We start from the raw sequence: 27,306 nt of genomic DNA on the forward strand, positions 1-27,306 counted from the left end.
ATTGGCTGCACTTGGGTATCGACTGCCTTCTACCTGGCGAATGAGGCTCTGTCTCCAGTACTCCACTTAAATTGCCTTGGAAAGATAATCAGTGGTTCCCATGTTGCCAAATTCACGGATCCTTTCTCTCCCTTGAACTGACCTCCTTCAGTGGCATTCAAAACTGCTCACTGCTCCTGGCTTCTCTGAGATCCTTTCATCTGTGGCTTTCCAGACACCCGCCACATTCTTCTAGTTTTCCACCTTCCACACTGGCCACTGCTTCTCCTCTTCTCGCCAGATCTCTAAATGTGGGGGTGTAATCAGGCCCCTTCCTGGGATACTTTCTTTTCTCTAGATGCACCCCCTTGACTTTAGTTAGCATCTGGTGAACCCCAAATTTCAATCTCCAACCCTGACCCCTCCAAGAACCCCTGACTCATAATATCTAATTATCTGTGTCTAAACGCCACTAGAATTTCCAAAATGGGACTCTTCATATTTCCTCGCAGGCCTGGTCCCTCTCCCACACCCCTGGTTAGTCAACTTATGTGAATAAATAGCATCACCATCTACCCAGTGGCTCAAGCCAAAATTCCAGCAGTCACGGCTGTTCCCGCTCTTTCCTGATCACCCACCCTCAACGCACAGCCCTACTGGCTCTGCCTCCAACCCAGACCCCAGCAATCCCATCGCTTTCTCCTTCCATCCTCCCAGCTGTCAGCATCTGCACAACTGCATCAGCTCCCCACTGGCCTCCCATTTCTGCTGTCACCTCTTCTATTCCACACAGACCACCCAGGGTAATCTTTGTAAAACATGAGTCAGACCACGTTTAAAGCTTTCAGGGGCTTCCCACCACACTGCATTTAAAAATCTGAACTCCTCGCCTGGGCCATCGGGCCCTGTGTGATCTGCCCCTCTCCCATCTCCGACCTTCTTCCCTGCTATTTTCCTTGCCCTTGCTCCAGTCTGCTGGCTTCATTCCTGTTCTCTGGTGTGCCAGGCTCGGTCCTGCCTCAGGGCCTTCATGTGTGCTGTTTCCTCTACCTGGAACGCACTTCCTGTGCAGACGGCTAGACAGGGAGACCTCACCTTATGAGAAGATGAGTGAGGGCTCAAAAGGAAGCAACATGGCATATCCTCAAACCTTTATAAGACATAAACAGAGAGTCCAGAGCCTCCCCATCTTTCTCTGAGGGAACACGGAGCATGGGTAGGACCAGGGTGGAAGGTCTGGTGGCCACTCTGTGTCCAGCGTGGGTGAGGCTGGGTATGGGGGTGGGTGTCGGGGAACATCCAGAGCACTCCTGGGAGATATGTGAGAACCAGGTAGAAGGGAGGGGCCCTGGAAAAGGTGTAGGCTATGAGAGATGAAGAGAGAAGGGGAAAGTGAGATTTCTAGAGTGGTTAGGAACTGGACCACTTGCTTTGTAAGAAGGAGGTATAGACTGGAATGTCATCTTATTCTCTGGTCCTTCTGGGCCCCAGGAGTTGCTCAAGTTGCTTTACTTCATTTTGCACCATAACAGGCAAAATGGGTCCCTAGTTCCATAAAATGTTATGGAAATGAGAGCATAAAAGAGAAAGGGAGAGAAACAGAAAAAGAAAACATTTTGGAGATTTCCTAGGGGCCCAGGCTCCGAAGCCAGGGCCTCGTGCGTGCGTGCATGCAGGTGAGGAGGGAAGGGGCGTGCGGAGTCCAGCTGTTCCATCAGTCCATGCAGGAAGGGCCCAGAGCCGAGTTCCAAGCTGGCAGGAACTCCCACTCCTCCTCAGAGAGGCTCCTTAGGACCGGACGTGTATGTGTGAGTCACAGGCTCTTTTTCAACCTCTGCTTCTCTCCAGAAAAGTCAAGTTGGCAGCTGTAGAGCTGCCTGCAGTTTACAGTCTCCCGACAGCAACCTCACTGGCTGGTCATTGTGAAGATGTGTGTTTTCTCGCTCAGCCCTGCCACCCTGCTGCTCCGTAGGGAAATCAATGGCCATGGACACACCTGCCTCCCGCCCACCTACTCTGCCCCATTGCTCCGACATGACATCTGACATCGGATTCCTGGCTTCCCCGAGGGCAAGCCCCAACCTGCCACCTGTGGGCTCTGCTGACCTGTCCTGGGATCTGCAGCTGAAAGCATCCTCTTTACGTTTTCTGCACTTGACAGCCCTTCCTTGGTTATTAGAGTTGGAGACATGGATGTTTCTAGATCTGTTAAAGACCATGTTTCCATGGTTCTCTTGCTGTTTTGGCAGGGGTTCGGGTGGGGGCATTTTTGAGAAAAAAATAGCCAAGACTTCTTAATTTCACCATCTTAAAATCACCTTAAGGAGAAAATCATAAAGGGTCTTGAAAAGAGAGAGAGAACAGTTCTGGAGACTCTTTTAATAGTCACTGGTTAGATTCTTTGCTGCATGTCTCAGCCCAGGGACTCCGTTTATCTGGATGATGTTTGGTGTGTGACAGACAGCTGCACAGATGTGACCCTGGCCAGGTCTCCAGCAAAGCCCTGTGGCCTTGTGTTGGGACAGCTCACTTCTCCAGAAAAACAAACCAACCAAAAGAGGATATCCCTGTGAATAGATTTAGGTAAACTACATTGATAAATTCACCTTGTCTCCCACACCTTAGACTTACCCATACCCTAGATTTTCGCCAGCCAAAGAGTTTTGAAACCTGCCATACACTTTTTCAGCCACAACAGTATGACTCTGAAGGGTAACCTGGTGATATCCTAAGGACCCTAACACAGGGGTCAACAAACTTTTACTTAAAGGGCCAGAGAGTAAATGTTTTCGGCCCCTGGGCAAAATCTTGTCTCTGTCACAATGACTCAATTCTGAAAGCAGCAAGCAAACAAAAGGGTGTGGATGTGTTGTAATAAAATCTATTTACAAAAACAGATGGCCAGTCCCTGTGCCCTAATTCTAAGGTCCAGAAAATCCACAAAAGTTGGTTTTCTCATTATTTTATAAAATAAAGATATAAAGATATAATTTTATATATATATATATATATATATATATATATATATATATAATGTTATATTTTATCAAATAAAGAAAGATCTAGCACAGTCAGTTGACAGATATGGTCTAGTGTGGGGGTTGAGAACAGGAATGTGTGTTGGGTTTTCTTTTTCTTTATTATTCCAGAAAGGTAGCATGCAGGTATTTACCTTCATTTCTTGGGAGAGTTTGAAAGTTAAGCCCTCCTAGTTCTCAAGTCAAAGGATACTATCAACAGTTTCTGATGGATAATGACTTTGACACTGCATTTAGTGGACCACTGAAGTCTATTGTAAGATAAAAAGAAAACAGGGTTGTGAATAAAACGATTATCTCTGCAAAAAATGGAAATGTTTCTGCAGAAAGAAAAGAAGCTAAACAGTGAGCCTCATTACCAGAGCAGGTGCTAGAGGCTTGGGGGACATTAGCAAAATTGCCCTAGAAGGGGGCGTGTCTGCCGCCTGGGATCTGCCAGGTGAGCAGGCCAAGCCAAGGGCCACTGGCACAGCCCGAGTGCCCAGGAGCCCAGTGCGCTGAGTCACTGCCCTCTAAACCCCCAACTCTCTGAAGCAAGAACCTCTCGTCGTCTGTCCCAGCGCCTCTGCCAGGGGCTCCCTTCAACAGCACCAAGGAGGGATCTGACATCTTCCATGTCCTATAGGAGTGACAACCGCCCAGTGTCAGCAGCTGTGCTGGGTCTCCAGTGATTACTCATGGGGACATTCACCGTTCTCTAAATGAGGGCCCCCAGAAGCCCAAGGGAAAGCGTTGGAGTCCTAAAGAAGTAGGGCTGGGGGAGCCTTCCCCGTGAGTACTTCCAAGGGCTGGACTGAGCTTTGGAAAAGTGACACCCTGTCGCAAATGTATGACTACAAATAAGGCAGCCTCGGGAGCACCTGGTCTGCCCACCTCTATCAGTAGCGGTGTTTTTATGCAAGTGGTGTGTTCTTAACATCTTGACTGTGACAAGACAAATCCCAACTAAGTCTATATTTAGGGATTCAAATTTATTCTATATTTTGTGCATAAAGTAAAATATGAACATCGTACTATTACATGATACTATTTCAAAGGCACGTAATTTCAGTTCATGTCAAGTTTATAACAGAGAAATGAAGGTGAGCTGATGCTGGACGGCAACCGGAACCCAGGGAAGGGGAGTGTCATTGTAACAGGGAAGGGCCTGGGAAAAAAGAAAAAGATTTTCTGTCTCTTTAAAACTTCCCCCACTCTTTTTGGGAACTGCAGCCTGGCCTGCATCCCTGAGGCAGGTTAAGTCTTTTGTTAAAACTCCCAGGTGGTGCCAGCCCCCCAGGTGGGCAGCTTGGAGTTCACGGGCTTGTCCTTGGCAAGAGATGGGAGATTAGAATAGTTAACCACAGTAATGGCCTGAAGCTGAGAACCCTTCCTTTAAAAGCTCTGTGTTTCTGCCTATGTTCAGGAAATTTGGGATTCTGAGATGAGAAGGTCTACCATTTTTCCTCCTTTGCAAAGTAAACTCTCTTTTCTTCTTCCCCAAACCCCTTGTTCTCGTTATTCTGATTCGGCCTCGTGAGCAAGTGGCTGAGTTTTCAGTAACATCATGGCCTCACCCATGCCCTCTCTGCTGTCAGCTAATACCTCCTATCTCCAGCAGTCCTGTCCTCCAAACTCTAGTCCCACGATCCAGTGCTTTATCTTGTAGGACGACCAAAGGCATCTCAACCTCCACATGTCCTCATGTGCCTCCTACCAGCCCTTCTACGCCCGTCTCTCCCCACCTCTCTGTATGGCAACTCCATTCTCCAGCGGCTCCAGCCCAAACACTGGAGGCCTCCTCCACAGCTCCTTTCCTCTTTCAGCCCACATCCAGCCAGGCACTCCCACTCACCATACCTCCTCACTGTCCCTCAGCACCATGTGGCCCACGACCCTGCCCTCTCTCACCAGGGTCACTACCGCACTTGTTGACTGTTCTCCTGTTCTGCCCCTTAGAGTCTGTTCTCAACGTGGGAGTCAGAGAGATCCTGATTAAACAAGAGTCAGATCACGTCACCCCAGCTCTGAACCCTCAGCGATTTTGTTTCTTACTCAGAGTAGCAGTCAAATCCCTCCAGTAGTTCTTAGGCCTTATGCAACCAGCCATGCCCTCCAAACCAGCCCCTCTCCATCCTCATCCTCCTCAAACTCCTGTCCCAACTCTGTGCCTGCCTCCCCAGCCTTCTTGCCACCTCAAGGCCTTTGCCCCGGCTCCTCCCTCTGCCTGGAATGCTCTATCCCATATATTGATGGGGTTCTCTCCCTCACCTCTGTTGGAAATTGCTTTAAAGGTCACCTTCTTAGAGAGGCCTTTTCCAGCCACCCAATTTAAACTTATAATCCCCCTCCGCTCTTTCCAAAACCCCCATTCCCCTTCTCTAATGCTTAATTTTTTCCAATACTATTTACTTTTCCCAGTAGACCATATAATTTATTTACTTACTTAGTTCAAAAAAATAAAGTCTGCCCCCATTCTAAAATTTAAGCTCCGCAAGGGCAAGGATTTTTTACTATTTTCACTAATTTATGCCCCCCACCAAGAACAGTGCTGGCAGTCCCTTAGTCCCTCAGGTCCTCAGTCATCACTGTTGAGTGAGTGACAGAGTCACATAATTGACTGGTACCAGCTCTGACAACAGGAAAGTCCATCACAATACACATATGTCATGAGAACCATTAAAGAATGAGATTTCTTTAACAGAAGTGCTTATGAAAAAATTATTAAGACCACCAATAATTACCTGAGTGATGACAATTCACAAAGTAATATAATGGCAAACAAATGAAAAAATATCTCTCCCAATAATAATAAAATGAATGCAATAATAATAATAATACCAATGGTAGTACTCAAACTGTCAAGTACTCTCAAGAAACATTAGTATGAAAACAATTATTACAAGTTTTCTAGAAAGTTAGTTGGCCTTAAAAAATGTTGGGATATGCTTTTATCCAATAATTTCACTTCAAAGAATTTATCCAAGGAAAACAAAATGAAGACAAATAATCATATACAAAGATGCAAATTGCAGCATTATTTAAAATAGCGTAAAAGTAAGCAGAACCTAATTGCCAGTAATTGAAGAATGGTTAAATCAATTCTGGTATTAGCCCCATGGCCACCCATGCTCCCCACTTCTTCAAAAAGGCCATCCCTGAAGCACCCCCATCCCATCCATATTACTCTTCTCTTACAATTTCTCAAAACGCTATGCTCTTTGCTTCTATAACATTGATCAAATTTATAATTATGTATTTATTTTTGTGCTTATTTTTTATTGCCCATTCCATCCATTAGACTGTAAGTTGTATGAAGGCAGGAGCTCTCTGTTCTTTCTTTATGTATAGTCCTCAATCTACAACTTCTGGCACATAATAAGCATCCAAAATTTGTTGAATAAATGAATGCATGAACAAAACAAAATGTTATACTCCATTAAAATATTTCTGAAACATTTTGATGGCATAGGAAATGTCTACAATATGATATCCAAGGGAAAAATGAAATTTACCCTGTGTTATTTCAACTATTGGCATAGAAAAAAAAAATACACTGAATGAAAATAGTCCATAATATCAACACTAGCTAGGTGCTAAAAAATACATGTATTATTAGTTTTTTCTTCATATTTGTCTATATTCCAAATTTTTTGCATGTATTATTTCTATAATAAAATAATACATAAGTCCTAGAGAAAACAGCAAGGAACAGAAGAAAGGAGGGAAGACAGTGGAGAAATGCCAAGAACATCAGGGGTGACTCTGGCTGGGGAAGGTGGCAGGGTGCTCTGCAAGCTAGTTCGGGGTGTTCAAGATTCTTGAGCAGATGAAAAGAGTGATCCAGCCAGTGCTAAACTTTAGGAAGATCTCTTTGACAAATTCCAGCCTGAGGGCTGATCAAGCCCCCTGCTTGTTTTTATAAATTAAGTTGCATGGGAACATGGCCACACCTGTTCATTCACCTATTACCTGTGGCTGCTTTCATGCTACAAAGGAAGAGTTGAGTATTTATGACTGTGAGCTGTTATGACCCATAAACTCTAAAATATTTGCTATCTGGCCCTTGACAGAAAATGTTTCTGAGCCCTGGTCTGCAGGGAGTCTTAGAGAAGAAAGAAACTACGACAGGCCAGGTGGTGGTGACAAGGGCCACTGTTTTAAAGGAACGTGGAGGATGACAGTTGCAGACAGATGAGTTTTCACCAATGTCTGTATCTACAGGTAGATGGAAGAACAGCAAAAGGCCCCTCTTACAGGATGAGAGGCTTGCACATGTTAGGCAGTTCCCACCCTTTTGCATGCTCGCTATTTAAATGTACAGCAGGAAGAGGCAGCAATGGCTGGCCCAGTTACCTGAAGGGTCCGACGCGTAGAGACTGGCAGCTGTCGCTATGGGTCCTGGCGGGTGGATGGCACTCGCCGAAGACCTCTGACTCGCGATCAGAATCCTGCTCTTTGCAGAAGGCAACCGGGACATCGCCCCCAGTCCCAGCTGGGGTTTGAGGAGCATGGCCGACCGGTAGAAAGTCGGAGGGACTTCGTAGTGCGTGTAGGGAGGAGAGCAGAATTCTTCTTTCCCAGAGTGGTCTGTAACCTGTGACAAACGATCAGATGCTCAGTCAGAGAACCTCACATCACAGATCCTACACAGGCTCAGGAGACCAGGGCTGCAGCAATGACTGCTCTGGCACCAGGGAGTTACTTGCTGGCAGATCACTCACCTTCTCTGGGCCGCAGCGTCTTCATCCCTAGTTGTTCATTTCTAAACACAACTGGATGATCTCTCAGGTACCTACAGCTCTAATACCCTATGAATCTATATTTTACTAGCAGAAAATGGAACTCCCTCTGTTAGATTTTTTAAATTGCATTGTTACAGAATCATTGGAATCCGGGTGAGATGCCAGTGGATAAATAAATGATGTCAGTAAAGAAAGCCTTTAGCAAATGTTCAAAAAAATGATGAAAGTTTCATCATACTTGTAGAGAAAGGGCACAATTTTTAAGGTAACATAGTCTTAAAAGAAGTAGATGAACTTGATCAATTTATATTAAGTTTTTATTAGGTTAGTTGGGAAATGAAATTGGCATTGTCAATAAGGGAGAAAAGGCTATTTGGAAAAATAGATTAATGGAAAAATGTGTTTTCAAGCCTCTACTGTAGGTTTACATAATTTAAGAACCAGGGCCTGAATTATCTTCTCTCTCTGTCTTCCCGAGTGAGGTGCTGCTCCCGGGAATGTTTGAACAAGTTTTGCTAGAATGGAAGTTCCAGGGCAGAGTCTTGTCAACTGCTGACTTCACAGCACGTACAATGTGTCTAGCACAGAGCTGAAGTCAATAAATATTTATTAAAGAAATAAATCATATTTAAATTCTTTCCTAAATATAACAACACAACATTACTGTTCCTGTAGTTAACAGTTCAGACTAGAACACAACGGTTTGGACTAGAATAAAAAGGTAGGTACCTTTTTATAGCAATTCTGTCCTCACACAGTCTGTTCATATATGATCAGTGTTTCTTCATATTAAACATGGAAGAAGAGAAGGAACTAAATAATATAATTCCTTTAGTTATAATAAAAAAACAGTGCTGAGGGCTATGTATGAAAAGATACATCTGTTAATTAACTCTGTTCTAAACCACCACGCGTCTTATGTGTCAGACTTGTATCCATTCAGGGATCACAAGCATTTAACAATATTTTTAATAGGGGCTATAAAAGCTTTGATCCAAGCTGTTGTAAAGATAAACCCTTACGTTGATACTCTTTTAATGTTGAAGCAGATACAAAGTTTTCCTTAAAATTGCCATTATAGAAGCAAAAGAATAGGCCTTTAAAGTTTTATCATAATCACACTGTAAAATATGCATGATTGTTAAGTAGATAGATTGTATTCAGGCTGTGGCAAACTATATCTCTATGAAAGAACATTCTACATCTGCACTCTGATAAAACTTTTATCATTTTCTACTTATGCTCTCCCTATTAATCTCTAATTTTTCTCTCATATATCTTTTATTTTTTAATTTTATTTTTAAAATTTTAAGTTCTGTTGCTCATTGCTTAGAGCAGGTGCCCTCATGAGGAAATTAGTATCACTCCCAACCTACATCTATTGGGTTTTTAGGATTGCAATATGCTGATCTCAGGACTTACTCAGTGCTTTGGAACTGGATAGTTTTCAGGGGTCAAAACACACTTCGCTCTCAACTCAACAGTGATCTTCAGGATTTCAGTAACTTCAATGCTTGTCATCGTGTTGGGTAATTTGTTTCTGGTAAGACCACAAATTCTTTATAAAAGGGAAAACTCTGCCTCTGATGCCCAGTCTGTGAATATTAAATTAAACAAGGGAATCTACAAAAAGGCTTCACGCTCTGTTCCTCCATCTTCACTGACCGAACACAACAGACAACTCGGTTCGGTCATAAACACATACAGATCAACCCCAAATGTCACTGTTTTCCCTCCTCCTTCTCTCATGGAGGATTTATAGAGAAGTAACTTTGAAGGCAAAAAAATAATAATAATAATAATAATCCTATGATTTCAAAAAAAACTCCTAAAGTTGAGGTGCCCAAACAAATTCGTGTTGGATTGTCCCTGTTCCTATCTGCCCTGTCCTGGTTTCACTGGGATCGTGTGCTGGGGAGACACAGGAAGGGTGGACCCTGCCCTAGGAAGCCACCAGGTTGGTGGCAGGGGAGGGTGCCGGGGACAGTTAATTTTATGGGGCATCTTGGCTGGGCCACAGAACCCAGATATTTGGTCAAACATTACTCTAGCTATTGCTGTGAAAGTATTTTTTTAGATGAGCTTAACATTTCAATCAGTAGACCTTGCATAAAGCAGATTATCCCTCATAACGTTAGGTGGGCCTCGTCCAAACAGTTGAAGGCCTTAATAAAAACAGACTGACTTCTCCTGAAGAAGAGGGAATCATGTCAGCAGACAGCCCTTGGACTCAAAATGCACCACCAACTCTTGCCTGCGTCTCTGGACTGCTGGCCTGTCCTGCAGATTTTTTTTCGCCAGCCTCCATAATCACATGAGCCAACTCCTTCAAATCAGAGAGATGTGTGTATGTATGCAGATAACTCAGTCTCTCTCACACACACACAAACACACACACACACACCTGTCTCCTACCGGTCCTATTTCTCTGGACAGCCCTAACTGCTGCAGTGCCCCCCCACTCAGAGATGAGGTGGCCGCAGGGAGCGGGAGGGACAGCAGCCCTGAATCGTACAGCTGTACACCACGATACCCACCTCACCTCATCCTCTCAACCCTGCTCCCCTCCTCCCCCGTCCCTTCACCAAAAATGCAAAGGGCTCCCAAGCTGTCAGCCGGAGGGAGGGTCCCCGAGACCTCTGGAGAGCTAGAAGCAGAGAGCAGTCTAAACAAGTGGGCATATTTTATCACCCTGGCACGACTAGATCCCAGATGATCTCTGAAGCCACTTCTGGAAGCTTTCAATGTCTGTGTGGCTCCTGCCAACTGAAAAGAGACTCCCTCTCCCACGAGAGCACTTATTCTTGATTTCTCTGTCTCTATCCACGCTATAGAACCAGCAGGGATCTGTCAATAACGAGGGAAGAGTCTGAAGCTGGTTTGTTTTTTATCTTTAAGAGTCTCCCACAATATTTGGCTTCTATAACTGAAAAAGATTTCGGTTGCAACTGGTGAGAAATGTGCTCTTTCCCTGGAGACTGAGTGAAGCCAGCCTGTGGTGAGTTTTGGGCACACTGGCAGGGGAAGGTGGCTTTCGGCTCTCCCTGTACTGAGCCTGAATACGGGACGGGGACTCGCAGGGTTACATCAGGTCACAGCTGCAGGAGCAAATGGCCAAGGGCCAGCCTGTGCCCCACTTCCAGTTAAAGAAGGTTGCCATAGAAATGAGCCCGGCATGACACCCAGGGCTCCCTGCTCTACCCTGCAGCTCGGATAAGAGGCTGGGCCTCTCGGATCCCGGCAGAAAATGGTCCTCAGACACCAGGGCACAGTGGCTGGTGCCAGGCTGTGATGCTCTCACCACATCAACAGGGTCTCTCCAAACCCCTCAGAACCACTAAAGCCACATAGTGTCCCTACGATCCCATTTCCTTGAGTCTGGAGGTGGCTTCTAGATAATAAAGTAGAGAAAACAGTTTTGGGAAAAATATGCATACAATATAGAAATTATTCCTGGAGGGAGTATAAACAACATAGAAAGAAAGAACACACAGAAGAAAAATAAAGAAGGACACAGAGAAAAAATTACAGACAATAACAGGATTTTTGCATACATCTCCACATCGTTTCCCTCATGAGGGTGTTTTTGTAGAGAAAACTCGAGGGTCTCTTCATGGAACTTCTGCGGTGAGAAGACGAAGGTTTATTCGTGTAAATTAACCAGCTTTGGTAGCTGTGGTCCCGGGAGCATGGGCTCCCAGAGTCCTTGTGAGGAGGTCCCCTGCCTTAGAGAAGGGCCCAGCATCAGAGTCTGACCCTGAACGCCAGGGGCCCAGGTAGATGAGTGTTTAGAGATTTGAGGTTGACTCACCATAACCCAACTCAGACACTGATGCATAAAACCAGAAGGGCAATTTCTCCACTTCTAGTGAGAGACCACTGCCCAGGCCAGCCTCTGGCCAGAACACGCTCTCACCGCAAGGCTCGTGTGAGAAGCCACTTAGAAACAGGATGTCACGCGGTCCTGCACGGCAAGACAAACCCCTGCCAAAGAGACAGACACCTTAATTCTCCAACTGGCGTCCTCCCTCTAGGAATGTGAGAGGGAAGCCACTTACAATCAGAGGCTGCTCGCAGGCCCAGGATCAGAACACAGAGGGCGAGCTGTGTAATTCCGTTGTTGAAGGCCCACCTCAGGGCAGCACAGCGTGTTGAACTGCCTGCGTCAGTGTCTGCCGCCAAGAATGGATTCACCTTTTCCTCTGTGCTAGATCCAGCCATTTCTGCAGTGACCAATACACTCTTTCAATATGTGAATACCATCAACCAAACTCGAGCCCAACTTTGGACTCAATCATTCTGTTTCCAGAAACCCTTGCTCTACTTTTGTTTGGTTCCAACATGTAGAGGGTTCATGACTCAGCTACCATTCAACATTTTTGGGGCGTGTATTTATGACAAGCACGGTTCTAAACTCTGAGATCACTACAGGGAACAAGCCATTGAACAGAATCCTTGTTCTCGTGGCATTTACACTGTAGTCAATGCAAGAAAACCAAACATGTAAGTGCTAGGAAGACATGACCTGCAGAGAGGGAACTCAGAGGGCAGATGGGTGGACATTTGAGAGCTGACCTAGAGCATGAGGAAGAGGCCATTCAGATAACCTGGAGAAGAGCATTCCAGGCAGAGGGAAGTGCAAAGGTCCTGGGGCAGCAGAGGGGGAGAGGGAGAGTGGAAGGAAACAGGGTGGGTTGCTACTGGAGCCACACCAAGTGCATTCGAAAAGCTGAGCCCTCCTACAGGCTCCAGTTTATGTTCTGAGAGACCTGAGGGCGTTGGGGAGAGGATGGCCCGATCCAGCCTTCTTTTTAACTGGCCCCCGGGCACCATGAAGAGACTGCCTTGGGAGACAAACCTTAGCTCTGAGTCCATGAGGGTGGCTCGCCACAGCACTCTGGTACAGAAAAGGACTGTACCGTGCAGTCTGCGACCGCACAGCGAGGATCTCAGGGCAAGCATCTCCCTGTTCTGTGGCCTTAGGTGTGCGACTTAAAGCTCTCCCAGTCACTTCCTCATCTAAACAGTGACGAAAACTGCAATACCAGCCTTCAGAGAAGTGCTGTACGGATTCGTGAAGACTCACAAAAATTAAATGTTCTATTGCATAGGTCCAACGCACACCAGACACACAACTAAATGTCAGCTGTAGCTTTTATTTTGGCTTAAAAGAAAGAGCCTGTGCCTAACATATTATTTCCCGCTTATGCACTTTGCCCTTCTGTGAATGATTATGAGATTCTCCCAAAAAGGAAATGCTCCTCATTGGAGGATAAGTCTGATGAATTTGAAGAATATCCTTATTTCAGATTCGTTCTTCCTTTGACCTAGCTTATAAAAGAATTATGCTCTCTTATTTAAACATAGAAGCCTATTTAAATGCATATTTATTACCTAAGTTCATATGTTTTATAGCAAGTGAAAATGTAAAAGAGTCTCTTTAGATCTTGGTTCTATCTCATTAAGACCATCACACTCTTCTAGTCAAAAATGGCCATTTCTCTACACAATCTCCTTTAGTCAAAAACGTCCAGTTCTCTACAAGTGTATCCACGAAAATCTGCAATTTGCAGAAAGTACGTTTGCCTTCCCAATTCATTGAAAATATATAACAGACTTTAGGACACTCAACTTACAGATCATATCACAAAGACGTTCTCTTACCTCCTGCAAAAACTTTTCACTCATTTGACTGAAATGATGCCCTGGGGGCTTGATCCCAGACACCATCAATCCGGAACTGAAGACCCTGGGCTTCTGCAAGTCTGGCTTGAACTTCTCGTAGAGGTTGGCAGATGGCTTAAGGTCTCCACTCGCCAGCCCCTCCTCCTGGGGGAGAGGCATGCTGCATGCGGGCGGGGCATACGGAAGCCCCACGGGGACCAGCGAAGCGTCCCCCTGGCCCAGGGCCTGCGGATTCCTCCTGATGTAGGTGATGATCTTGGGCCTCACGTGCTTGGGCTTGGGCATAATGATGGGCTTGGTTTCTGCCCTCTCTTCTGGTTTTTCCACCTGAAGGTTCTCCATTCCCTCCTGCGAGGAAGGCGTGTCCTTGGAATGCGTGAAGACAGGCTTGGGGATCCCACTGGGGCAGGTGTTCCTGTCAGGCACTTTCAGGGATGTGTTCAACAACCGCACACTGTCGCCGGGGGCTGGGACCACCACCGAGGGCGACCCTGTGTCCACGCTGAACACGCTGACGTCCTGAAAATGGCTACTGGGTGTTGCAGGCTGGTGGGTCGTGTTCACAGTTGTCTCTGGGTGGAGGGGCACTGGGATATTATTGAGAACCGAATCTGCTCTTGCTGGGGTGCTTTCAATCTTAGCTGCGTTTTCTAGAAGGTCCCTACTTTCAGCCACAGGTGTGGCGATCTCTTTCCTTTCTCCTGCTTCTGAGCAGTTGCTTTGAAGGTCCGGGGGCCCAGGGGCCTCAGTGTTGCTCTCTCCAACAGAAGGAACTGATGCCAAAACCAGAGCATGGTCCTTGTCCGCACAGCCCTGTGGCCCTTCCCCCTCGGTGACATCTGAGGGCTTATCGTCAGTCGGATCACTAGGAATAAAAGCCACATGACTGTCACCCGGTGAAAAGTTCCCAGATGTCATTTCACCCAACTTCCTACCTGCACAGGGCGAAGTCTTGTCAGAGGGCTGATGACCTGTCGCTCCCAAGGAAGCAGGGCCCTGTGTGGGGGCGGTTTGGAGGGGACCCTCCTCCCCCGGGCTGACTCCTGTCTTCTCCCCAGCGTGGGGGCGCCCCAAGTCCCCTGCCTGGGCTGACGCCAACTCCTGCGCGGCCCGGGGCTGGACATGTTCCGGCGCCAGCTTAGGCTCCCCCTTTCCCTGACCTACTTGTGCTTCTGGCTTGCTCAGGACCTCCTTTGATGGCAAGGTGGAATTCCGGGCGGGTTCTGGCTGGGCGGACCGTGACGGGTGCTCCCGGCAAGCGTCCAGGCCGAAGCCCCCCTCCGGCTTGGCCTCTGTGGGCCTGGTCTCCTTGGTGTCTGAGGTAGATGGTTTGGGGTGACGCACACTCCTCCCCTGAGAGGTGCTGTCGGTCGGAGGGAAGGCTGTCCCCAGAGAGTGGTCCGTCAGCGTCTTCTGCGGCCCCTCCCCAGCCCCGGGCACATGGCACCGGGCTTCCAGGGCACCCAGGGGTGCCGGCTGTGGCTGCTGCCGAGCCAGGCCCCCCGCCGCCACTGCAGGGCCACCCGCCCTTTCCAGAGAATGCCGCCTCAGTTCCTCATTGTCAAGGGTCTTCGCCAGTTTATCCTTGGGAATGTGCCTCGGAGTTTCCGCTTCCCTTTTGGCCAAAACCTCCAGACTGGCCTCACCCATCACGTTCCTCCAGCTCAGCAGACTCGGTCCCTGCACACTCCGAGGGGCCTGCGGGAGATCTGAGCCTCTCTCCGGCGTGTGCTCGTCATTCCGTTCCCTGTGAACACTCGAAGTGAGTCTAGACTCTCTCAGGCCGCTGGAGCCAGCCTGGGATCCTTTCTCGAAGCCCTGAGGTTGGTGGAAGTCCTTATGGAAATGGGTACGGTTTGGGGGCTCGCTTAAGTTTGCATTTCCAAGTTCCCCTGCCAGGTCACTTGCCTGGGACTCATCAAGAGAGGAGCTGACCTCCAGCATGATTTGATTGGCATTTGTGTCTCCCAGACTTAGGATACTCTCATTGTTATTTTTCGCTCCGTTTCTGTTATCCTGCAACTGAGCGTAACATGATTTCTTGGGAGCCACGGGGACGCTCATCCTCAACCCTTCAGCGGGGGCTGCTTGCCATACAGTCCTGCTCGGCGGAGAGTGGCTGCCTCCAAGCTGCAGTTGGGTGATGAAAAATCCTCAAGCTGCTTGTCGTCCCCTGACGATGGCACGTCACGACACTGCTTTAATCATTTTCAGAACAGTTTTAAAACCAAGCGTTGTCTGGTTATACAGCGCGGTGACTTATCCATTAGGTTCCCACTGAATGAGAGCCAATTAGTCCATGAGACCTGGAGAGATAGAAAAACACATTCATGTTAGACTGACAAATAGAGCTGTTCAGGAGACATAAAAAGTATGGTAAACCCCGATTTATTCGTCACTTCTATACCACTGTTTCATTCACTTAATATTTTTTCTCAAAAAACTTTCAGTTTTGGGGGCTCCTGCTGGCCAAATATGGAAAAACTGACACATCAAAATGATTAATGTTAGAAATAGATTACAAGTGCATATTAAATCTTAATTTTAAATTTTAAAAATCCACAAGATCATACTGATACTGATTTAAAAGAGTAGAAGAGAAGGGAAGGCTCTTCTTCATAGAAGAACATCAACTAATGTAGAAAAAATTACAGATTTTGAAAAATCACTATTTTGTAATCACCAAAGTAATAATTATCTTAGGCATGGGATGCCACAGTGAAATCATTGAGTAAAAAATTATTGGGGAACAAGATATTTGTAGAATCTTAAAGTATCCATCCCCAGATTATTTTATTTCTTACAACAGGAAAAGTTTATCTTCACAATGGAGAAATTGTAAAGATTAACAAAGTGATCAAATTAAACATCACCAATAATGGAAACCAACATCAGGCATTCCTGGCATTGGTAATTCTCAGACCCTCACATAACCTATGTAGTATTCTTATCATTAGTGTTCAACTTGAGTTTCATCATGAGGAAATAGGCAAATTTCAATTGAGGGAGACTTTACAAAATAACTAGCCTACATAACCCCCCAAAATCTCAATGGATCTAGAATTTTCAAAAAAAATGTTAGCAAAGGACGTTAGCAGGACAATTAGAGATTTAAATATGGACTGTTTGTTAGGTAACAGCATTGTATAAATATTAACTGTCTTGGTTGTACAATAGTATTATGATTATGTCAGAGGTTATCTTTGTTCTAGGAATATACATGCTTTAGAATTTAGGGGCAGCATCATGTGATTTCTATAACTTAATCTCAAATGATTCAGCCAAGAAAAAAAAAGTATGTGTTGTGTGTGTGTGAAAGAGAGAGAGAGAGAGAGAAACAAATGCTAACTGTTTGAAAATCTAGCTAAATCACTCTATTGTATCTGCAACTTGTCCATAGGTTTGGAATTTTTTTAAAATAAAAAGTTCTGGCCTTCAAGACCCACACGATCCAGCCCCTGCACACACCTCTCTGTCCCGTGCCTACTTCTCACGTGTGCTCTCCACTCTGCAGCCACACGGGCCTCCTGCCTCCCCGCGCCATGCTCTTTACTCCCTGCTTCCGGCCTCTGCACACGCTCTTTCTTCCATCTGCATGGAACCCTCCTCCCCCCACCCGATAACTCCTTTGTTTTCTTCAATCTGCTGCATAACTGTCCCCCTCCTCCAGGAAGCCTTCGTGACCTACTAGGTTCTCCTACGATGAATTTCATGATATCCTATATTTTTACTTTGCAGAATTTTAAAAAAGACTTTCAGATGTGCTAGATGACAATAAATATCATCTGATACCTGGCATAGGCATTAGGCACTTAATATATATTTGTAGCATGAATGAATGAACAACTGAATGAACAATGAGGAAGATCAATGTTATTTCCACCCTCACAGAGCTTAAAACCTAATATACTTTTTAGTTTTCCGTTAAAGTAGACTCCCAGATCATCACTAAGCCATTTGATCCAAGGCTAACATTGCTTCATCCACACTATGAATGTATTTTATTAGGCCCTGGGGCTGGGAGAGTTTAATAGTAACAAGGTTCTGCCCCAGTGAACAGCCGTCCACACTTTCCTCTTCATCTGCCAAGAGTGCATGAGCACACACACACGCACATGCTACTTGGGGGGCTGCTGTTACGTTTTGACTGGACATAGTTCATAGGACAACATGGCAACACAACTGCTTTCCTTCCATCATTGTTTAATATGTTATTGCATACATTAAAAAGAATTTTTACATGTTATAAAGCAAAATAATACAACAAGCACCCGAGGACCCATCACACAATGCAAGGACTGAAAGATCTTGCAGAGACTGGCAAGCTCTCCTCTTCCTTGCTGCCCCCATCTTCCCAACTTAGCTTTGTACTCGGCAACCCCTCGTGGGCATCCCTGAACCCTTGGTTCATAGAGCTCTCTTTTCATTTCTTTTGCATCTACATATACCAGCATGCATTTTTTTTTTTACACAAATAAGGTCATTTCTTATAGGCCCTCTCTCCTATAACCTAAGACGCATTAACACCCTGGGCTAGGTCATGCCATTTTCTTCGTGGGGAAAACACACACAGTCGTGCATGTGCATATGTGCTTTCCCTTCCCTTCCACACTGCTCTTCTGTTCTTTCCACGACTCAGTGGCCTCATTCTCCCCACTCCCTTGTTCCTTTTTTCCTTCTCCATTTTCTGCTCCCAGCCCTGTCCTCAGTAAGCCAGTGGCACCCCCAGGTGCAGCCTGACCCCAATCTAGCCCTGAACCAGGGTGCTGATACCCTCATCCCTGTGTATGCCTGACACAGAGGGGATTCTCAACTAACCCTCATTTCTTTCTGTATTCAATTTTCAAAGTGTTTCCCTTGAAGATACACATGTCCTCTAAGCACAAATACAAAAGGCATGTAGGCAAATCAATAAGACAGCCGTTTAAAAGAATGCTGTGCTCTCTGGGCTGGAAACAGGTGTCCCAGAAAGCCAAGAAGAGTAAGAAATCCCACAAATATAGGCCATCCACAGAAGGGAAGTGCCTCTCAGTCTCTGTGGGCAGAAATATAAACACAAAGCCAAGAGCCCTCTTTGGTTTGAACTGTCGAGGCTGGGAGAGAGAGAGAGAAACTCTGCTCAGAAGAGATGAGCAAAAACGGAGCATCATAAACCACAACCCACAACTTGACTTCCAGAAAGTGACAGAAGTAAAATCAATGTTTTGCTAGAAAGAGTCATACTTTAATTTTTAAAGAATTACATCATAGGTGTTCTTTATCTTTGTAACTAAACAATAACTGGTGCTCAATTGCTAAGAGGATAGAAAGTTAGAACCTCTTAGGAGCCAGTTGTTATTTTCAACAGTTACACCAATTTGTAGAATTTAAATTTCAATTATCATTATTAATCTTTAAATTTAAGTTAAGCTACTTAACATCTGTAGCAGGCCTCCAGAGACAGGTCTTCACATTCCCTTGATTTGTTTTTCTCCTCCAGGTAAGGAAATGAAAGCAGAGAAGGGGTCATTCCCAAGGTCCATAGCTAATAAGTCACAGATGGGGACAGAGGTAGAAAGCAACAGTTGTATAAAAGAACAGCTGCCCATGGATGTAATCCATGCAGACCACGTAGGAAGGACAAAAGGAAAAGGCGCCATTGTAAGAACAAGAATAGAAAAGCAAAACCAGAAACCAAAAAAAAAGAGTTCACATGAGACAGGAAAAGCAAATTTTAAAGCTGCTTCGATTACATAGGGCGAAGTTACACACAAGAGGTAATGTTTCCTGAGTCCTTTCCTCCCTCCATGGCTTCACGCCCCCCTTCCCTCCCACCTGCTCCATCGTCCTGGCAGGAGACAGTCGCCAAATACACAGAAATAAAAGATTTTTCTTGAACCAAATTTAAATCCAAGGTCCTCTACTAAGACATTTCCCCCAAATATAATACATGATCATAAAAGTTCAAACTCATAGTGTAGGACTGTGTGTGATTAGACAAAATATGCAAATAGGTCAACCAACTGTGCCAACCCCACATTGAGGTAGACCTTCCCAGAGTGAGACATGCAACTTTCACGTGCTTCAGATCCACGATTATATAAAAGTTAGGAACAATGGCCCTAGAGGTAAATGGTATTTTATCTTGGAAAAAAACCCACATTAGTTAAGTACTAGATTGGAAAGGAATTTAAGGATCTTCTAGGCTTATAGCCTACCTAATGCTTAAAAGTCTTCCACCAAGTGGTTTCCCCTGGTGCCAGGAAATTCGCCAACTCTCTAGCAGCCCTTGGCACACCTGCGCAGGGCCACTGTTGGCAAGTTCTACCTCCGTAGAGCAGAACCGTGCCATCCTTTTCCCACTGGACCACCCTTTGGGTATTTTTAAATTGCTATATCCTTCCTTCCTCCCCAAACCTATTCTTCTCCTCGTCGAGGAACTCAGATTCTCCCAACTGTAGGAGAAGCCGTTGGAAACTCCCACCATCCAAGCAGCTTTCCCCTGAGCGCACACACCAGGGAACCTGCAGACTCCCACACAGGTGCTCAGAGTCACACACAATACTCCAGTTCTAATTGCAACAGCCACAGTCACATAGAAGCAAGACTTCCGTTCCTTAGTTGCACTTCTAACCATACACCCTGAGAGTGACCTCTTCATGGGCATATAAATCACCCTGCTAATTTCACGTCCTTAATTAAAATGCCAAATTATCATGTAAGTTATCCTAAACTACACTGACTCGATCCAAGGCATTTGTTGCTGGCTTTAAGGACCCGTGGGTTAAGACCATAAATATATAACCTCTCATGCTGCCTTTTGCTGGTCTCAGTGAATTCTTCTATCCTGTTTTAAAACTCTGGGGGCCAACCCTTAATTTTGCATCGAAAGTATTTGCAATCCACTGTTGTTTCCATACCATCTTCGAAGAGGTGAGAATGCCTTCCGTGTTTTCATGCATGTCATTGGTATCAATGACAGCGGAACAAAGCAGCCACCTCTGTGCCACAGAGCTGTGACCTCAGATGCTTCCACGATGCTCCTCATCTGACAGGCACTCCGTGGGCACCTGTCTGCCCACCTGTCCCTGCGGCCACCATGTACGTGCCTGTCTTATCCACAAGAGCATCATGAGAGAAGAAACCTTGTCAACCATGTTGCTAAAATGTTAATAATTATAACATCGCTTCTCATTCAAAAAAAAAAAAAAACAAGAAAATGAAAGTGAAGAAATACAAGAAAATGAACCTGACCTATACCATGACCTGTTCTACATAATAACCACAACTGCATAAGGACCACTCTTTATTTTTCTCAGTACTCATAACTCACCCCACATGGGCTTAACGTGAAGGTCACTGGCATGGGAGTGGGGTATCACGCCCTCTCCTCGTTTAAAAACAAAATCGTCTCTGCACATCTTTAATAATCAGGCACATCTTCAGCTCTCTAGAACCTATAATCTCTGATAACGGTTTGGCCACCTTATCTAGAACTTTTTTCTGAATCACTAGGTGGGTTGACAGCATCTAGATACTCATATATATTTCTTCACCCACTTCAGGACTCCGTTTTCAGTTACTCATGTTTCTTCTGTGCAATACAGGGTGAAAGGCATTCTCAGATAGAGAGCAACTCCACGGCTCCACCGCCGTGCCACATACTAACATCACCCTGAGTTACCTGGGTGAATGGCAGGTTAACGCCAAACTGCTCAGCTCCATATTCGAGATTTTCCCTGACTTAATCCCCTTTACTCTTCTATTTAAAATACACCTGCCCAGTAAGATCATCCTCCCCACCCAGTAGCTCTACCTTTAAATGTTAAAGTCCAGCTCAAAGGCCACCTCCTCCATGAAGCCATTCCTAATTATCTCCTCTCTTACCCACCAAAAAGAGAGGAGAGGAGCCAGATATTGTCTTTCCAAGTCCTGAATCTGCAGATCTTTCCTTCTGGTACTGTGACACCACGTTTATCATAAGCTACGTACATCTTATTTTGCTATAGTTCAGTCTGTCTTGTTATTACAGTTATGTGTGTCTTATTCCCTTTGTGAAACCATAAGCTCACTAGGTTGGATTTAACAGGTCAGATGCTGCTCCCATGTGGTTTCTGGGACAGCACTCTGCACATACTGGGCACTTCATATGAAGTAATCTCCTTCCAATGAGAGCTCAAAAAGGCGAAATGTTCAATCCAGCATGGGCTCTCTTATTTTTTTCAATATTTTAAGATGAAGACGGTAAAGTCACCCTTCCCAACTGAGTACCTGATGAGACCCCCTCCCGTGGAGGCTGTGTGTGAATACCCAGGTGAGCGCATATGGAAAAGTACATTCTGATCATCACTGTTTCATTTATGTTTGTTGTAATAAATTATTTTGAAAATAAACTCAAGGAAGTTTGGGGATTTTAAGTTATTAAAAGGAGGCATGGGTTTTAAAGAAATACAGTTGCACTGCTTTCCTTAGCCGCCAGAGCTGCTGTGTGATGCTTTGTCACTTGTGAATTTTCATCCATGCATTCAAACACTGTGCCTCTGAATGCAAATACAATCTTATCTGACTCAATCAAACTCGTTTGCCAAAGAAGCTCCAACCACAGCTCCTGCTATGCAACAAATTATCCTTCAAGAAAACCTCAGGATACCAAAAAATGTACAGGACATGAACCCAAAATTCAGTAGTAAATATAATAACAATGCAAAATAAAGTGAAAATGCTAGCTTTCAAACTTTAGTTGGCACCTCTACTGAGCATATATTTGGAATCTATAATGTCTCACCACACTTAATAGGATAAGTTCATATGTAGTTAACATGCAAATATTTATGTACAAGTCAGTTTATTCATCTGCTTTAGAAAGTTTCATGGGCATCATTCCTCTGTTTTTTGCAATTGTAATTGCTTAGGAACATATTCAGGCTCTTGGTCCTATTCCATGATGTTGTCAATGACTATTCTTGACAGGCACAATTATAGACAGTCTAAAACTTGAGGTTCTCCAGGTAAAATGGACTTTACAAGTTCAGTTTTACTACAATATGGTTAAAAATCGAATTATTGGTTGGGGGGTGTTAAGATATATATTCAGGGACTCTGTAGCTCTCCGCAGTGCTAAATTCTGTGAAAGCTGCCAAATAGCATAAAACATAAAAGCTCTTTGGAGTCTGCTCTGCTCTCTGTGTCTTATGTATATAACAGGGACAGCATTTCACATTTTATTCTAATATATAAACAGGACTGTGTTCAGAATATTTTTTGAGGCAGCAGAGGCCATTTAATTTTTATTTAACCTTGCATAGAAAGAGTAAAGAAGAACATATACATACATGAAATGCTGCCATTGTCCTTTTCATGAAGGATGGGCAAGGAAGTAACTTGGTTTTTCATAGTTGACACCAGTCTGATATTTAAGCAAAATATTATATTCACTGATATTTAAAATCTCCCCAATAAAAAGGTTGCATGTTTCTCCAAAAGAAGCTTCATTCACATTTGCTAACAAAAAGAATTCATTTTCCCTTTTAAAAAAATACATCTGTCCAGGACAGAAGATGGATAAATTATAACTTTATCACACCCTTTCTTCCCTTCAGATGTATTTCTAAAGGCAGAATCCCTGTGTTCATGGGCATGCACATCTTCATCTTAATACAGAACTCTAAGCTCCAGGACGGAGTTGTGTTTGGTTTGCAGTGCTTTCCAGTGCCTATACTATATGTCAGTGCCTGGCACAGAGTGGCTGCCCTGTAATTATTTGCTAAATCAATATATACTGCCCTCAAGGAAAGAAAAGTGCCAATCTTCATTCTATTCCTGGATTTCCCCACTTTCTGCTCCATTCCTGCCCCTGCAAAACTCTTCCTAATTAGAATGACCTGAGCATTTATCATACATATTGGGACAATTTTTTCGTACTCAGCATTTTTTACCATTTTTTATTAAAGTATAATTTACATGCAGTAAAATTCACCATTTCTACCATATAGTTCTACAAGTTTTGGCAAATGTATATAGTCTTGTGACCACCACCCCGTCAGTCAAGATATAAAATATAGATATTGGAATAGTTCCATGAGCTCCAAACACTCCCCAAACTTCAGCCTATAGCCACCAACGGTCTGGTTTCTGTTCCTACAACTTTGCCTTTGCCAGAATATCACTTAAGTGTTAACTACACAAGGAGTGTGTAGCCTTTGGGTCTCACTTCTTTCTCCTAGCACCGCACGTCTGGGAGTCATCCAGGGTGTTGCATCTGATAGCAGGTTTGCTTCCTTTCTATGGAGGAAGAGATGCCATGCATGGTGCATCTCCCATGGAAGCCTCAAGCAAATCCCCCACCAGGGCTCCCAGCTTCCACTCGTGCTTCTCCAGAGAGCCTTTCTCCCTCCACATGGCAGCCAGGGGATTGTCTTGACAAGTCGATCAGATCAAGTCATTTCCAGGCCACAAACCCTGAAATGATGGCCTTGTCCTGGCCTGAGCGGCCCTGGGAAACCTCCCTTGCTCTCAGCTGTAGCCACAGGGCCTCCCACGTCCTGCCCCGGGCCTTCCCCTGCCATCCGCACAGCTTTGCATGCTCCACGCCTGACTCTCTGCACGGCTGGGCCCTTCTTACAGTTCAGGTCTCAGCCTAGCTGTGCCCTCCTCCCAGGGGCTTTCCCTGGATGTTCCTCCTCTAACCTCAGCCACAGTCCCTTGTCATTTCTTTCACAGCCTTTATCAGCTATTCTATGTTGTTCGCTTATTGGTTCTTTGTCTTCTTCTCCCAGCAGAAAGAAAGCTCCATGAGAATAAAGCTGGCAAAAGTCCTGCCCACCGTGGGTCCCAGTGACCAGAACAGTACCTGCATTTTGTAGGCACTCAATGAATATTTGCTGAATGAATTGATATGGTGGCATCACTGAGTCTTTCCTAATTTATTTAGCTCTCTGGGTGATGCCTTGCTAAGAGTACATTAATCACAGAATCAGTGTTAGAAGTGGGAAGGAACTAAGACATTAATTAGTGCATCCTCCTCATTTTATAAATGAGGAAACAGCAGCCTTGAGCAGGTGCATGACTTACTCAAAGTCCCACCTGTAGGCCTTGTCACAGCAGGGTAGGGCTGGGCTCCTCACGCCCCACGCTAGTCCTCCTCCCCGGCACAGACCACAGCCTCCCCGGAACACGAAGGTGAGAAAAAGAAGGTGCCACAGACACGGTACTCAACTGGGCCCTGAAACGGCCCTGATTCATTGCACATCAAATGATAAAAAACACAGTGCACAGAGTAATAGGAAATAATAGATAAACAAAAGAGAGGGGTCCTAATTCTCAGAGAAATCACAATCTCCTAAGGGAAAAGGATATAATATACACACAGCTAATAACTACGACAATATAAGCAAGGCAAGGTGTAATATACTATACCATTAAACAAAAATACTAAGCACCATATAATGGCAAGAAAAGGACAGAAATTCCAATCAAGGGGGTTGGAGAAAATGAGATCTTTACCTCTTCTTGCAATCTGTGAATATGTGCGTCCCTGTACGCAGACTGTTTTACAAGGACACGAGCTGGCCGCCTGACACTCACATCTACCAGAAGGGCTGTGTCGTTCAGGGCTGGGTGCGGGTGGGTGGTGATGCTGGAGTTGCATGTCCTCTTTTGTCCCCCCAGCTACCCACTTCCTTAAGATGTACCCACTTTGTTATTCCCCCCGTGGGGAAGGGCTGTGAAACTCAAATCTGTCAATCACCACTTGCTCTAAAAAAGGATTTCTTGAGCAAAGAGGGCAAAATCATACCTACCTAAAATGAGCCATGGGGATTATCTATGGCTTTCAATTAACTTTGCAATCCCTGTCTGCTTACCAGAAAAACTGGGAGTTATCTGTTCTGGTGAAGGAAGGAAATTTTTTCATCTAGTTTAAAAGATTGGCAGTTTCAAAAGGCAGCGAGAACACGGTCTTTGACCATCAAGAGCTGGCGATAAGTTCTCTGCCATTACTTCATGAGACCGCTGAGAAAAGCCAACATACGAGAGATGAATACGTTATCTACACAATACCCGATAAGATCCCAACTGCTCCGATAACAGTATTATGTGCTTGTGTTTATTAATAGGAGGCTGAAAAGAGAGACATAGACTCCAAATCTAGATAAAAGCAAAGTTTTTGAAATTCAGGAAAGGAAATGTATTTACATACAGGCATTTCAACTGGCATCCCAAGAGCTGAATCAGATAAGGTTTTTGTTGTTGTCAAAAAAAATAGGCAACAGTTATTTTAAAAATAGAATTTGAATGTATGTTTGCAGGACATGCACGTCTCCCCTCCACAGCATCTGCTTATTAACTCACACCTATTTGCTTTGTAGCCGCTGCTACCTGCCTGGCACCTGAAGGTAACTAAGGTTGGACCCATGTTATGGACCTACTCTTTTAGAGTATCTACTTCTATTTATTCACCTACCTGAGTGTTAACATAGTACTCTACTATTTCATTGATTTTTTTTTCTCTTCCTCATTTCTAACCACAAACACCCGACATAAATATTCCCAACAAAGAGTCTCCCCTCCTTTCCTTCCTCCCACTAGTCCCCTGGCTGTGTGCTCCTTCGCAATGCAGACAGGCTGGACCTAGCCCTCTGGAGAATCCCAAAATACACCTGGGCAGATGGAGAGAGAAGCTGATTCCTGGTGGGTGAGCTGGGCCGGTGCAAGCTGAGAGGGCAGGGTGCACACACTTTCTCAAGCTCCTCTGCCAGGCCCCACTCCCCACAGCTTCCCCAAGTGGGTTTGTTGCAAAGCAGCAGGCATGCTTGAATTGTACGCCCTTGACTTTCCTCCATGGCCTTAGGCCCACAGGATGGACTTCCAAGGCTTATGACAGAGGCGGAGGTGGCACATAACCCTCCCTTGATAAGCCTCGGGGAGTGTTTGCTGGGAGGAAGAAAGAAATCATTCTAACATCATCAGGGATAAAGTGAGGATCACCTACAGCTTAAAAGCCTGCATCAGGTCACCATACACAGGGCTCCTTTAAATTCCTTTTTTCCAGAAGGTGAATTTCTTTTAGCTTTCATCAGAAGCTGATAACCTTTATTCTGTCAAATGAACTAGATACCTAGACAGATACAGCTACATATTTAACATGATGATACAGCCCAAGCAAAAAAAATGTTGTAACAACCAGAAAGCTAATAAATCAACGGCACAGGTGAGCGCAGAAACCTCCAACTAAATGGAAAGGTGTACACTTTGATATCCCAGGGCCTGTTGTAAGAGTCTCTGTATCTTCATTAGTTACACAGTGTAATGAACGAGGGTTTTTGGATCGCCATGCTTGGAATATCTTTATCTCCAATAGGAAGAGATAAGGAAATGAAGATAAACATGCAAGAGGAATAAAAGCAAAAAATATATGACATAGTTAGAAACCAAACTGGCCTAGAAACATGGAAGAAATATAAATGGTACATGCTGGGGAGAATGACTGGTTTTCTGTACAACTGAGATAAATGAAAAATATTGCTTTAGTTAACTTATAGTAAACCTCCAACATTTCACCAAAGTTTGAAGAAAGACAGTAAAAAAATGATTGTATTTCCAACAAAATCTAAGAGTGCTTTTTAAAAGAGCAACACGTTGATGTGTGTTTGAACAGCACCCGACCTCCAACTCTAGGGTGGAAACTGCCTTGCTGGCATGTCTAGGACGGGGCTTAGGCTTCATACATCCTCATTATCAAAATAGACAACTTCGCTGAGCCACAAAAATCAAACATTCCCCAAAGCACAAACCTGAATAAGTATGAATTTTAACGCACATGTTTTAGATATTTAAAACCACAGCTTAGAAATTCACTGTTAAATAACGTGAGATACCCAAACACATTCATTTTAATCAGACTC

The 27,306-nt window shown here is 44.7% G+C and overlaps 1 protein-coding gene across 1 annotated transcript in view; it reads right to left on the reverse strand.

Annotated features, from left to right (window-relative positions):
- The window catches only part of MTUS2 (microtubule associated scaffold protein 2), a 482,544-nt gene that overhangs the window by 303,260 nt on the left and 151,978 nt on the right, over window positions 1-27,306 (reverse strand). The window contains exons 2-3 of the mRNA XM_076009524.1: window positions 13,406-15,732; window positions 7,353-7,593 (exon numbers count right to left, since the gene is read on the reverse strand). Coding sequence (XP_075865639.1) covers window positions 7,353-7,593; window positions 13,406-15,490 — 2,326 coding nt within the window. The 5' untranslated portion in view covers window positions 15,491-15,732. The remainder of the gene's footprint in view (window positions 1-7,352; window positions 7,594-13,405; window positions 15,733-27,306) is intronic.

This window comes from Microcebus murinus, chromosome 13 (genome assembly GCF_040939455.1).
Source record: "Microcebus murinus isolate Inina chromosome 13, M.murinus_Inina_mat1.0, whole genome shotgun sequence".
Classification (NCBI taxonomy): Eukaryota; Metazoa; Chordata; class Mammalia; order Primates; family Cheirogaleidae; genus Microcebus; species Microcebus murinus.